Genomic DNA, 13293 nt, shown 5'->3' with positions numbered 1-13293 from the left:
TACCAACTGCCTGTTTTTGTGATACGAAGAAGAAAGCAAAAGAAACGTGGGGTTACAATATGAAAAAGAAGTAAACAAAAGATTCAGAAAAAATGCGAAGAAATTCAGGATGGAAAAATTAAATGAAAATAAAATGCAAATAACATGAAAATAATGACAAATTAGTTCTAGCGTCTTTTCACATTGTCCAAACTGAGAAGTATCACCTCCTTGCTGTTGAGCGCCACTGACGGAACACTCACACATTCCCCTTCTCCCGAAATCCGTCGCATTTTTTCTGAATCTTTTGTTTACTTCATCTTCATATTGTAACCCAACGTTTTTTGTGCTTTCTTACCACAAAAATAGGCAGTTGGTAGCGAGTGCATCATCTGTGTCTTGGTTTAATTCTCTTGTGTGTGTATTGTTTTCATGTACAACCATGCAGCGCCAGAGGTCGCCGGAGTCATATAGCCAACTAGCCCGCTCGCAAGTACTACTGAGATTTGCAGAACATGCGACTTTTCACATTTTGCAACCGAAAATTTAGCTTTTGAAGATAATGATCAAACATACATTGTTTCCAGCTGTTGCAATGCCATTGGAGCTACCTCCATCTTTTGGAATTGCCGATAATAATGGTCAGGTAAGCGGTACATTTATTGACTGAATTTTCTTCTACAAGATGACAATGATTCAAAAGTACATTTTCAGGTCACCATATTATATTCAATTCAATTCAGTTTTATTTCTGTCAAAGCGGCAGGGGCTCAAACAAAAGTGAAAAACACTTGACGAGGTTCAAGCCTCTGTGTACAAGGCATACAGCGGTCGCAAATGTTTACATGAGCAGTGCATAATCTGCAGGACAACCTTTCATAGAAAAAATAAATCTGCAAGAACATTGCATGAACTGAAGCAAACATAATAAAATAAGAAAGCTACATTTGCATGTTAAAAAATTGCTCAATCAGTGTAATGAACACAATACATATATATACAGTATGGACAAAAAAAAAAAAAAGAAATCCTCATCATAGAATTCTTAACGAAGGTACCATTTCTCTTATGATGCAAAAAAAGTATTCAACATTGACATACTAACATTTTCTACATTTATATTGTGAGTGTGGAGATTATTAAGCAACGATGGAAGTGAAAATTCCAACATTTCACAGCTAAAGGTTGTGCGTAAAAAAGGAACTTTCCAAATTTCTGGTGACCAGGATGTAGACCTACCCTTCCTTAAACTTAAATTTGCATTGGATGTTGTAAGGGCCTCGTTGTTATGTAGACTTTGCTTGTACCTTCTGGCCAAGGTGAAAGTATATCTATTTATTAGGTGCAGTAAAGTAATTCAGGATGCATTTATTCTGGGTTTAATAATATTTTGAAAGTAGCATACGCACCCCGTGCAAAGTGACGGCCCTGCCACTGGTGGCAAAGTTGACAGTAAATCCTGGAGCGGAGCCGGCCGCGTTGTCTGCTAGCCGTGTGTTTCTATGCAGTCCTCGCATCATGAAATCATTTTCCCGCCATGCTTGCATTGCTGCCTCAACAGCATCCGCTCTCAATGCACTGTAACATAAACTATGGGGCATCTTCAGCGATAGTTTTTGTTTGGGCAAATATTTGAAAGTTAGAAAAAATGGTCTGGAGATTGTATCTACTCGTCCCATTTCGGCAAGCAATACCATCTACAGCGTCCTGTTTGAGTTCACTTCGCTTTAACAAATCGCTTGTCATTCCTGCCTCATATTTCAATATGAAATAATTTCAAATAATATAGGCGCATCATTGTGAATTTTCTGAAAATCGCTATTTTTTACATTAGGTAGAGGAAAAATAATATATGTTGGTTACTGGGTAAAGCAATAAGTTAATTTACTTAGTGCAGTGCTGCATATTTTTATGGTGCTAACTTTTGAAGTCAATAAGTTCTGATTGCAAAGTAAAGACTGATATAATAAGCATCAGGTACGAGATTTAATGAATTAAACGCTCTAAGAGCATGGTACCAGTGTCATTAATAGGGTCATCTGTACCCAGTGCGAGGCGTGGCGTGGCTGCTCCCCCCCTCCTCCCTATCCCCGCTTATTAAGCACCGAATCGCAACTTCCTTTCTACCTCCTCTGTGCTCATGGTTTGCTTTAAGTCAAGTTCGCTCTGCACCCAACCACGTAGTGCGAGTGATGTGGCATTTTTTTTTACACTTAGACGCAGCGATCGTGCCCACGAGTGATAAATCAGAAAAACATCCCATCGAAAGCACATATATTCGAAAAAAAGCAGAAACACTAGCACGTGTAAGTTGCGAGGAAATTCACTGAGCAAGTAGCTTAAGACATGTGATTGCCCAGTATGAGACCGTAAGAATAAAGGGGCCTTATGGACTAGTTACGCAATGAAGGCACCTCTGAGATATTGCAACCAGAAGCCTTCATTATGCTGCAGCTAACTGTCTTGGGATACGTGTTCGGTTGCATTATTAGTACCAAGAGGGCAATGATAGTAAGCGAGATCGCATAATGGGAGTTCACAGAGAAACACTCTTTCAGCACACACTGTAACTGAATGCTCTGTGTAGGACAGATGGGTAGGAGTCATCTGTCCTACCCATCAGTGGTCATATCGTGACGGGGCCTTTTAGCATTGTTTGCTACAAAAGGTGTCTTAGTTTCCATGTACTACTGCTATTTCATTTTATACCTGCAGGTGCACCTTGCGGATAATGTCGTCGTGAGCAGTGACACTTGGACAGTGTTGATGAGCCAGCCAGGGGATTCTTCGTTTTGCAAGCATCTTGCCGTTGCCTTGTGGGGGAACAACGTACTTGCACAGCGTAGCCTGACCGGCAAACAGTGCAATAAGGATATTGCAAAGGGGAAAACAGCGGTGTACCCTCCGTTGTCACCTGCTAAGGTGGCAGGCATGTCATGTGAGTATCATGCAGTATCATGAGTGAGCTTCTTGCAGCTCTTGGTGCATGCCAAGTCTGCATGTCCCTCCAGCAAGTGTGATCAACTATATGATACTGTTATGGGCTGTCAGAGTGTATATAGGAAGTGAAAAATACCATGTTTCAATTACTGGTCTGTTTCAAAGCAGTGTCAGGGTGTCTAGCGACCGGGAAAACCGGCAATTGTCAGGGAAATTTCACGCATGGAAATTTCGCCAGGTCAAGGAAAATGGCACGGTATATTCTGCATGGCATTTTCATCTTAAGCTGGCGCACAGCAGATTTGGGAAGGGGGGGCAGAGCATGCGGCCCCCACTGCGGCTGCGCCGCTAGGCGAGGCGCGATATATTAGTTTACGTCAGCGCACGGCTGAGCTGCCACAATAGAAGAACCAATACGCACGTGAGTTGGGTACTCAATAAAATATACAGAAGCGCTGCATGGGAGTAGTACGTCGTAATTTATTTGAATGTTGTGAATTTAGAAAAAAAATAGTTGTACCTACAGGAATCGAATACATGTCTTACAATCAGGTACGTGGTGTTTATCTATTACGCCACAAGCGACGGGTAGTGCGGTCTTTAAATGCGCTCTTACTCATTTTGATTTAATGCACTAAAGATGGCACGACGGATGCAACTGGCATGATCAGAGGATTACTGCAGGCAATTTTAATCCAGCAAACTATTTTATTGCGTATGCATTTTAGTTTATGCACTGCAATGTATACTCAAAAAACATAGCTTTATGACTTCTTTTTTGTTGTGTTTTATTTTTTAGTGACGCCACCCGGCACTTCCGGTGCTGCGGTTTTCAGGGAATGGCAATAAACGCCTTGAGGTGGTGGTGCTCTCTTGTAGAAAACTTGCTCTCTTTCATTTCTACTCTTTCGGAATAAGTCTCGTTTTGATGAACTGAAAACTAAAATTCTACGCAACTGATTTTTTTAGTGTTCCAGCTTCTCTTTTTAGCACATTCACTTCAGCTTTTTAAATTTGTAAGCAAGGCAGCAAATATTGCTTGCTGTGAAGCTGCAGTGACCATTTCAAGAGTGCAAAGAATAGATAGGTGCATCAGCAGTGTTGTTGTAATTTAGCGTGCCTAATATTTTGAGTTTTTTAACCTCACATATGCTTAATTTATGGTTTCTTTTCAGCTGCTTTCCTGCACTACCTGAAGGCTAGTGGTTGCCCGGAGGATGACATACCGAAGCGTCACAAGATGCTGAGTCGCTACCTTGCACAAAAGTGTGCAGATCTACGTCGCTGATCAGGTAAGCTTTGAAGGAGATCAACAATATATATTGTGTGTTCAGATAAGAACAGTGATCGAGGTCGCGTAACTATTTTTGTTTGCAATGAAATCTATTTGGTGGGAAAATGTCTTGACACAAAGGAACGAACCTTAGTTCTGCAAGACATGGCGTAGCTTTCTCGGAAAAAAGCTGTATACCACTGGAGGTGAAAAACGCCATTTTTGCCATTTCAAAAAGTTTCAAGTTTGGAGACTTGCTGCTTCCGCACCAAAGTGTTGTCAACTATTTCCTTTTACCCAATAGATTCAGCAATTTCTCGTATTGTAAAAATATTAAAATCCCTTTTGGTTGTTTGCAGTTAATTTAGTAAAAAATCGTAAACTTTCCTTCAGGAGCAATGTGCGCTGCAAAAAAGTTCACTTTCAACCTTACATACCAGCATGATGACTTACAGGTGTTTGCACTAAATCCTTTTCCCTTTATTATGAGAGTTATATTCTTAATTTCACACAAAATTCGGAGCTCTAGATTGTTAGGTGTGTTCACCACAAGGCACAAAAATCGCCCGAAATTAAAGAACAGCCACCGTGATGGTGCAGTGGTAAGATGACCGACTACTGTGCCGGAGTACCTGGGTTCGATCACGACTGCGGTGGCTGCGTTTCGATGGAGGCGAAACGAGGCCTCCGTGTGCTGTGCGATGTCAGCGCATGTTAAAGATCTCCAGGTGGTTAAAATTACCCTGAAGCTCTCCACTACGGCTCCTCTTTCCACTTTCACTCCTACCCTCCTCCTTTCCCTTACTGCACAGTTCAGGCGTCCACAGAATCGAGTGTGACCGATATTGTGCTTTTCCCTTCCTGTGAAACAATTAAAGGGGGGGGGGGGGCAAATTGGATTTCGGTTAAAAAAAACCGTCCTATGTGATTTTTATTGAAATCACTCTCATGAATTCTCAGTACCTCAGAAATCTGAGGGACTAGCGAAGTGTTGCACTTAATAAGGTGGTGTTGAAGAATTCAAAAACTTCGTAATATCGAGAAATTCGCTACATGGAGGTTCTTTACATAGAGGTTTAACAGTGTCATCATCATCATCACATTTTTAGTGCATGATTAAAACACTAATTGGAAGGTTGCATTTCTAGGACATTTTTTCTTCTCTATTATTTCATGGCATGCTGGTCAAAAATTTTGTTTTCCTAGAGCTGTCAATTTCTCAGACCTGGGAAACGAAGCATGAGCTGAAAAATGGCTGCTTTTAAGTTCATTTTGTCTAGAAATTTCATTTCTGTATGTCTATGTATGCATTCGGTATAATGAGGCAGGTTGTTGAGCTATATTCAGTCGCAGGAGCTGTTTGCAGCATTGTATAAGGCAGGGGAGACCTGGCCTAATCAGTATTCCTGTGCACTGTAATGAGTAATTGTGCTTTTACACACCTCTCATCACTCCTGTACACTACAAAAGATGGGACAATTTTCGCAAGGATGCAGAGGATCATGTGGCAACAAGGCGACATAGAACCGACGCCATGGCAACTTATATCTATCCTGGTCTGCTTTGCCTTCAGCACGCTTTTGTTGCAATTTTTTTTTCCACCTCTGGGGACAGGCACTCCAGCACTGTGGTTCGTCTGTGCGCGCTTTTGGTTCTTCACTTTTTTCCTCTTTTTCTAGCCGCTGGAGATGGAGTGTATGATCAGCCTCTAGAGGTGGTAAAATTAGGCAGCCGGTGACACGGGAGCATTGCACTGTCCCCTCTTCCCGTTTAAAGATACTTTGCTGCACACCGCATCATTTCTGAAACTCAGTTGACAACCTTGTAAAGGAAAAGGGAAAAATTTGCAAAAAGCAAGTAAGCATGTAGGCGTATGGTACCCTCGAGCTGCACTCGCTGCTCGATTTCTGCTACTGCTTTCGTGCATAGTATTCTCTACAGCCCTTTTCACACTTGGCAGGAAACAAGCAATCAAATTCAAAGCAAACAAAGTGGGTGAGCAGTTAAAGTATTTCATGTTTACGTTTCATTCCGCATATTCGAGTAAAAATCTGGAGAGGAGGGATAGACCATACGGTGGCTGTCATGCATGAAGAAAATGTCAAAACAAAAGTAACTAAGACCAACTCAGCAAAGATCAAGCAAGTCAAAGTTCCACGGCAGTCTCTGAAGAAATAAACTTTAATGAGACAATAAATTCATGACAGCTTTCAAGAAAATGAAGTGTAATGCTACTGTATTCATCGCTCCTGTAGTTTTTTCATCTCTTTGCCATTAATCTTCCCATTAAGAGCAAGCAGAATGAGCTTGCCTAGTAATTAAAGGCACCTGCCTCCTGCTCGTCCACATATTTTTGCCATTTTGATTTGGGTAGTATAAACCAGTTTGAGTTCTTCAATGTGTGTGCGATAAATCGAATACATAAAGGTGAACTGGAGCAAGATAGCACAGCTCATCTCGCTCATACAAATCATTGAAATAGGGATGTGTTATCAACAATGGGGAGTGAGCTTTTCAGAGCACACGTGCACCTCAAAACATCTTCCTCGGTAACCCCCACCTGCACACACATCCATACACAAACATGCACAGAAAAGGAATAGATTTGAGCAATGAGTTTGCAGCTGTTGCGTATGCTTCTTTCAGTCTGCTGAGCGGCCACTCCCCCATTCACTTCACTGGGTTGTCAAAGAGTCGTAAAAACATGCAATTAAGAGAGGGCAAGAATGTGCCCATTCCCAGTCATTGGGAGGTGGGGAAAAAATTATAAAAAAGTGGTGAAAGTGCAAGAACCAGGATGGCAATACATAGCTGGGACGTAGATTCTACCACAGCCTTGTTACATGATCATCCGCATCTGACGTGCAAAAATTGAGTCCCACAATATAGTGCCGCCGCTGTTGCCCCATCCAATTTGGGAAGTGAGAGACACATAGGAGCACAATTACCCATGACAGCATATGTGATCATCATTGGGCCCAGTCTAGCCTTTCACATTGCTGCAAACAGCTTGTCAAATGGAGTATCTATAATGCTTACAATATAAGGGGAGATGCGGGTCGAAAAATGCGGGTTTTTTCGAAAATGACTGATTTTTTGTTTTTACTTGTTTTGTCAAGTTTAGTATCTCTACTTTCATGAAAATAAAAATCAAAGCTGAGTTTAAACAGGAAATGGGCTGAAATTACGTTTAAAGAGCGCACGGTGGCAGTTAAATGACCGAAAGTATGCTATCTTCGAGCGTCCCGCGGTCGGCATAGCGCAGTTGATCGCCGTTGCGGATCACGTGAGGAGATCAGCCAAGCCGCATTCTCCCAATCACCACAGTTGCCCGGCGTCTAAAACACAAGCAATCTTAAAAAAAAGCATGCCTACGTCGCGTTTTTCAAGCGCTGCGACTGGTTTTTAAATCACGTGGTACGAATCAAGCCTCGCCATTGGCCGCCGCGCGCGCGCATGTGGCGAAGCCCACTTGCTGGCTCCATGCTACGTCGAGGTGCGTTTCCGAGTGACGATCGTTCGGCAACTTTATCTTCGTCATGGATGAAGCACAATTGAACCAGCGCAGTCACCGAGGAGTGAAATACCGCTCTGTTCACAAATATAGAGGACGTTGGCGAAAATCGAAAGAGAAGGCTCGTCCAGTGACAACTCGACCTGTGGCAGTTAGGCCTAGTGGAACCGACGCCGATCCCTCCAGCGTTCCAGATGCCTCCGAGGAATTTGAAGCGGCGTTAGATTGTGTGAGTGCCTCGGAAAAAAAGATTGGGCATTTCTAAGGTGAGGAAATAGCCTGCGATGTACTGACTTGGCAGCGGTGAACGTTCTTGTGGGTGGCGCGATTTGCCCAAGCCAGCGTTCAGGACTTCCATTATTCGGGAACCGGCCGCAAAGCGCAGACTCGCTTCGTTTCTTGAACTACTCTGTGAGAACTCTGCCTGCCTGCAATGTGTGCTTTCCACAACATACTGATTGCGGCGAGTTATGGCGTGCAGGGATGCGAGCAGAGATTGACAGCGGGAGCTCGGATGAAAGCTTCGCCGTCAACGTCAAAGCTGCTGTGGCGGCCTGTTTTATAGGAATTGGATATGAGCAGCTAGTGCGATTTTCCTCAATTATTGGACTCCACAAGCCAATGCATCATAGCTTGGCACATCCAGAGAAATAACAATGCAGAAACAAATGTCCTTGAAGCTGACTGCGGAAGCGAAGGCAAATCGCCGCACACTGAAGAAAAAAAGCGCATGTCAGAGTCCACTCGCAAGGGTCACGAGGGAGCGACATATGCTGCAGGAAGTTTCTAGTGCCAGTGGCTGCTTTATGGACAATTTTCTTCTTTTGTTCCAAAGTTTGATCGGAATTGAAGCTCTCTTTTTTAAATAAACATGCAATTTTAACTTCAAATGCATTTTTCTCAAAATGCAATTTGGGCAATTTTCAGTATTTGCCCTTCATGTTTTTGGTACTTCTGATGCTCATATCTGAATGAAATTTTGCACACATTTTCTCTGAGGCATGAGGAGTGCCATTATCTCTTTCAAAAATAAATACTGATCAAATATTTACAAAAAGAAAAATAATTACCACATGGTGGTGTCTTGACAATGTAGACTTGCCAGGTTCAAATTTTTCATGTCATTAGCATACTTAATATGTCCTTTATTATTAGTTTTTGGCACTCTACAGTTTATATGGATCAAAATGAGCCATCAACGATGTGTGTTTATGGAAGTTTAGTATGACATAGAAGGGGGGCAAAGAATGTATATTTTACACACTGTAACTAAACAGAACAAAAACTATGCAACTTACAATAAACCTAATTGCAGATTTGAAATCAGCATAAAAACTGAATTATTAAGCAGAGTTTCATAGCTCGAAGTCAAATATTAAAGAAAAAGTGTCTTCGAGTAGCATCTCCCTTAAGGGCTTACATTTTACCTTGTAGTTTAGTTAGATATATGCTTTGGCTGGTGATTGATAGTGTTTACTAGCTTTGTGAATAACAGCTGGCTATACTTTTTAAGAATGTTTTGTACTGCTTGCTTTCTGCAGGTTTAAAGGTGGTCCTGCGGTCGTGGTGGGTCCAGCTGGGGTCAATAAAGTGGATAAGTAGCCATGCATATATGTTCAAATTCTCACTTATGCTCAGTACATAAAGGCATGCTTTCATTTATCAACACTGTGCAATACTCATGAACCTCTCATTGATATTGCAGTCAGATGTACTAGTGTCTGTCTTTAAGAGAAAATGAAGATACTTTTTCCTCCTGTATAATTTTCAGCTAATTGTGTATTACATCCGTTGTGTTCTATTGTCATGTTTGAATATAATTTTCTTTCACATTGCATCTCATTTTTCTATTCTTATATGCTTATTGTGGAAGGTGTTTGTTCATTGCCAAATGGTTGCTTAGTTCATTTGTTCATATTTTTTGTAACTTTTGTGTATAGTTAGAACAGACTATTATGTTATTATCTGTATCTTTTTGTAAGCACGGTTGCTGTGAATTTGCTTTTGTATGTTGTTCACCCATTGCCACTATGTGTAAACTGGGGTGTAGGCCTCGTCAGGAGGTTTCTTTGCCTTCCTCCTTTAGGGGCATATTTGTTAAATATGGCTGTAATAAAATACTACTACTGCTAATTAAGCATGACGTATTGCAGAAACATGTGTGCTACTGTAGCAGCATATCTGAATCAAAGCAAAATTTTACAATTTTTTATTTAATTTATGAGAAACGCCACACTATTATGCCATACGATGCCGCACACTGCAATGCCGCTGCACTGCAATGACGATACGACACAACGGTGCGACAGACAACAGTACTACAGACAACAGTACGACATACAACAGTACGGTACTACTACTGAAAATGGTACGACAAAAAAGTACGACATACATCAGTACTACAAACAACAGGGTCCCATTTTACGACACACAACAGTACTGCAGACGCCAAACAACAGTACTACATACAACAAACAACAGTACTACAGACGACAGAACACTACTACAGACAACAGGGTCGCATCTTACAACGCACAATATTACTACAGACAACAGGGTCCCATTTTACGACAGGCTAGGTTTGTGTTGTATTTTTCGACTGGGGCACGTCATATTATGCTGCTAATTTTTCATCTCCCATAGCCAATTCTACTTAGGGACAATAAACGTAATGTACCGTATATACCACAATTAAATATCTTGCTCAGAGCTGGTTGTATGGTTAATTCGTTCATTATAATCTTAATGACCTTCAAAAATAAAATTTAATACTCTGAGAAATAGCGCTGCTTGACTTTGTCCGGATCCTAAAGATGTTCACTCGATTTCTAGGACCGTTGATGAAGAGTGCGTCACTCGTTGAAATTCGGGAAAGTGAAAACAGAGAAAAACTAATTCACTATTCTCTTGGCCTGTTTCGGCAATGATAGCGTTGAAGTGACAACTAATTGCAGTTTCCTTTGCAGCAGCTTTTGTGTACTTTTCGGTACGAAAATGTGCACGGGTAGTACCGCAGATGAATGGAACTCACAGCGCAGTTTCCTAGCTGCGTTCGATTAAAATCATACGCGCACAGAATATCAAGCCTAAACTTCTTATGGCCTGGTAGTATATACACCAAAACGTGAACGAGCTGCAGGCGTTTGTTATTGCGCTATTCGTCGTGTGGCCGAAAAACAATCACGGCAATTAGGAGTTTCAAACGAACTGGTCAAGTTTCAAAGCAGAAGTACAACGCACGTTAGCTGCCAAGGCAATCCGTTGCTGAAGGGTCTACAATTGTCGCGCTCAATGCCTCTGTCATTCGCTCTCATCTTCATCCGACCGCGAGAAACAAGTGAAAACAGGTACCACTTTCTTTTTTGTGCCTTGTGGCGCAACCAACCGCACCACACATTGCAGGAATATCGGGAATAATGCTCGAACACGCAGCAAGCGCCGCGCATCCATTGCAGACGGCCTATGCTTTTGCCTACACCACGAAAGTCACTGCTGTCGCCAGCGCCGCCGCATCTCCACTGACGTCACGGGCTGACGCTGGTCTATACTTCGTCTCACAAGATTTTTGCAGCACAGCGAAAGGCAGAGGCACCCCAGCTGGTCCAACCAGGATCACGTGTACAATAGACAATTGTGCTTCTAAGCGCCTCTCCCGCCCCCCCCCCCCCAAGTTGGTGGGGGTGACAGTAGGAGCACAATTCTCTATTATAGTGCCCACAGGCGAGAGGCACTTAGGAGCACAATCGAAAGGGCTCCTCTGCCTTTCGCAGTGCTGAAAATATCTTGTGAGACGAAGTATAGTTTCCGCTGTAGAGCCACGAACCCGATTTTTCCTACCCGCCGAGCGTGAGGGGGTTGGACTGGACTGCAGTAGGCTAGCTTGAGTGAACACAAAACAGAGTGTCAACATGATTGCACAGTGCAATCTTAGTACGAGTGAAAAGGAAAAGCGAATGGCATTATTTCTGCAGACTTCGTCAATGAACTAATAGTTGAATTCGGCGCCATGAAGAAGGTTGCCAACCAGGGGCTGAGGAGTGCGGACGCGTTTTGCGTCGGCTCCACACTTTTTGTCTCGATGTGCCAGAAATTTTCATCGGAATTTGGTTTCAGTGGTGCCATTGTGCGTCGGAAGGCGTCGTGATCTTGTGGACACCGAATTTGTGACTGTGAGTGCAGCAGTTTGGTTTTTATTGTCGGTCTTGTGAGGACCACCTGCGAAACGCTAGCGCCCGTTTGGCCTAGCGCGGCTTCGGCCGAGGAGACCGGCCCGGAGGCCCCTTCGCCGCCGGTCTACAGCCGCGTTTGTGGACCAAAAATGACGATGCACGTGACCGTAGAAGGTACTGACCTCGATCCAGAAGACTACTACAGCACCTGGGTACAAACGCTCAGGAAAAAGATTGAATCGAAAAGCAAGCGGACGCTTCTGAATGATTCCAAGGAGGACAAGGTGGTGCAACACCGCATTCCAAACGGGGAAGCCGCTCATGGCGCTGCTAAAGCAGCTAGAAGAAAATTGGCTGAACGGTCAATAGCTATGAATCTTCCGAGGTTCCCGGAAGAAGGTATCAAGGTGATTATTAGGCCTCGTGAAGGTCTAGCCGTCATTAAACGCACGTCGGGCCCGCTGCTTAGTGAGGCCCTCGCCATGGCTGCCGGAATCAGCTGGTCGGAGCTGGACTCGTGGTGTGTCAACGGAAAGCAAGGTACGGTGCTCTTTCATTCCTTGGACTTTAGTCGAGGCGTGAAGGTAGCCGCAATCCGTTGCTTTAAACTCGATGACAAGGAGCATGAAGTGGTGGCCAATCTGATCGCACCGGAGGATTGCGGCCGAGGAGTCGTTCATGGGATCTGTGATACATTCACGGAAGAACAGTTGTTCAGAGCTTTGAGGAAGGATCCACAGAACCCAACGGTCGCTGGGGTGCGGCGGATGGGGAAAACTTCCACTATTATTATCACCTTTTTGGAACCTGAAGTCCCAAGATTTGTCAGGATTGAAGGCATGCTTATGCCATGTCGATTGTTCAAAAAAAAGATATGAAGTTTGCTTCAGAAGTGGGGAACTTGGTCATCGCTCAGATGTGTGCGATAGTGAAAAACCTAAGTGCCGTGGCTGTGGGGTGGTATCGCCGCCCGAAGATCCCCAGTGCACTCCCCAATGTCGCCTATGTGGAAAGGGCCACCTAACGGGAGACAGACGCTGCAAAGAACTCTACCCTACGTATCAAGAAGAGAAAGTGGGAAGCAAAATTAGCCGCCGAGGAGGCAGCCAAAAAAAAGCTAGCCGCCGAGGAGGAGGCCAAGAAGCTGCAACAGGTCCGCTTTAGTCGTCGCGATGGGCGTAGTGAGTCCCACAACCGGTCCCAGAGCCGTACAAGAACCCGTTCCTCTTCGTTCCCGCGACTGCAGCCGCCGTCGTCAGCGACGATAATGGACGGCTCTCGACCAAAGCAGCAGCAGCAGCAGCAGCAGCAGCAGCAGCAGCAGCAGCAGCAGCAGCAGCAGCAGCAGCAGCAGCAGCAGCAGCAGCAGCAGCAGCAGCAGCAGCAGCAGCAGCAGCAGCAGCAGCAGCAGCAGCAGC

At 43.8% G+C, this 13293-nt stretch overlaps 1 protein-coding gene across 2 annotated transcripts in view; it reads left to right on the top strand.

The window, feature by feature from the left end:
* Window positions 1-9721, top strand: part of LOC146180752 (BEN domain-containing protein 5-like) — a 48801-nt gene extending 39080 nt beyond the window's left edge. For both annotated transcript variants that reach the window (XM_084576134.1, XM_084576135.1), the window contains 4 exons: window positions 567-625; window positions 2695-2917; window positions 4095-4211; window positions 9248-9721. In XM_084576134.1, coding sequence (XP_084432260.1) covers window positions 567-625; window positions 2695-2917; window positions 4095-4207 — 395 coding nt within the window. In that variant the 3' untranslated portion in view covers window positions 4208-4211; window positions 9248-9721. The remainder of the gene's footprint in view (window positions 1-566; window positions 626-2694; window positions 2918-4094; window positions 4212-9247) is intronic.
* Window positions 9722-13293: the final 3572 nt, after the last annotated feature.

Source organism: Amblyomma maculatum, chromosome 8, assembly GCF_055883805.1.
Source record: "Amblyomma maculatum isolate TAMU_Amacu chromosome 8, ASM5588380v1, whole genome shotgun sequence".
Classification (NCBI taxonomy): domain Eukaryota; kingdom Metazoa; phylum Arthropoda; class Arachnida; order Ixodida; family Ixodidae; genus Amblyomma; species Amblyomma maculatum.
Note: the sequence above shows the minus strand (reverse complement) of the source record. Positions and strands in the feature narration are given on the sequence as shown.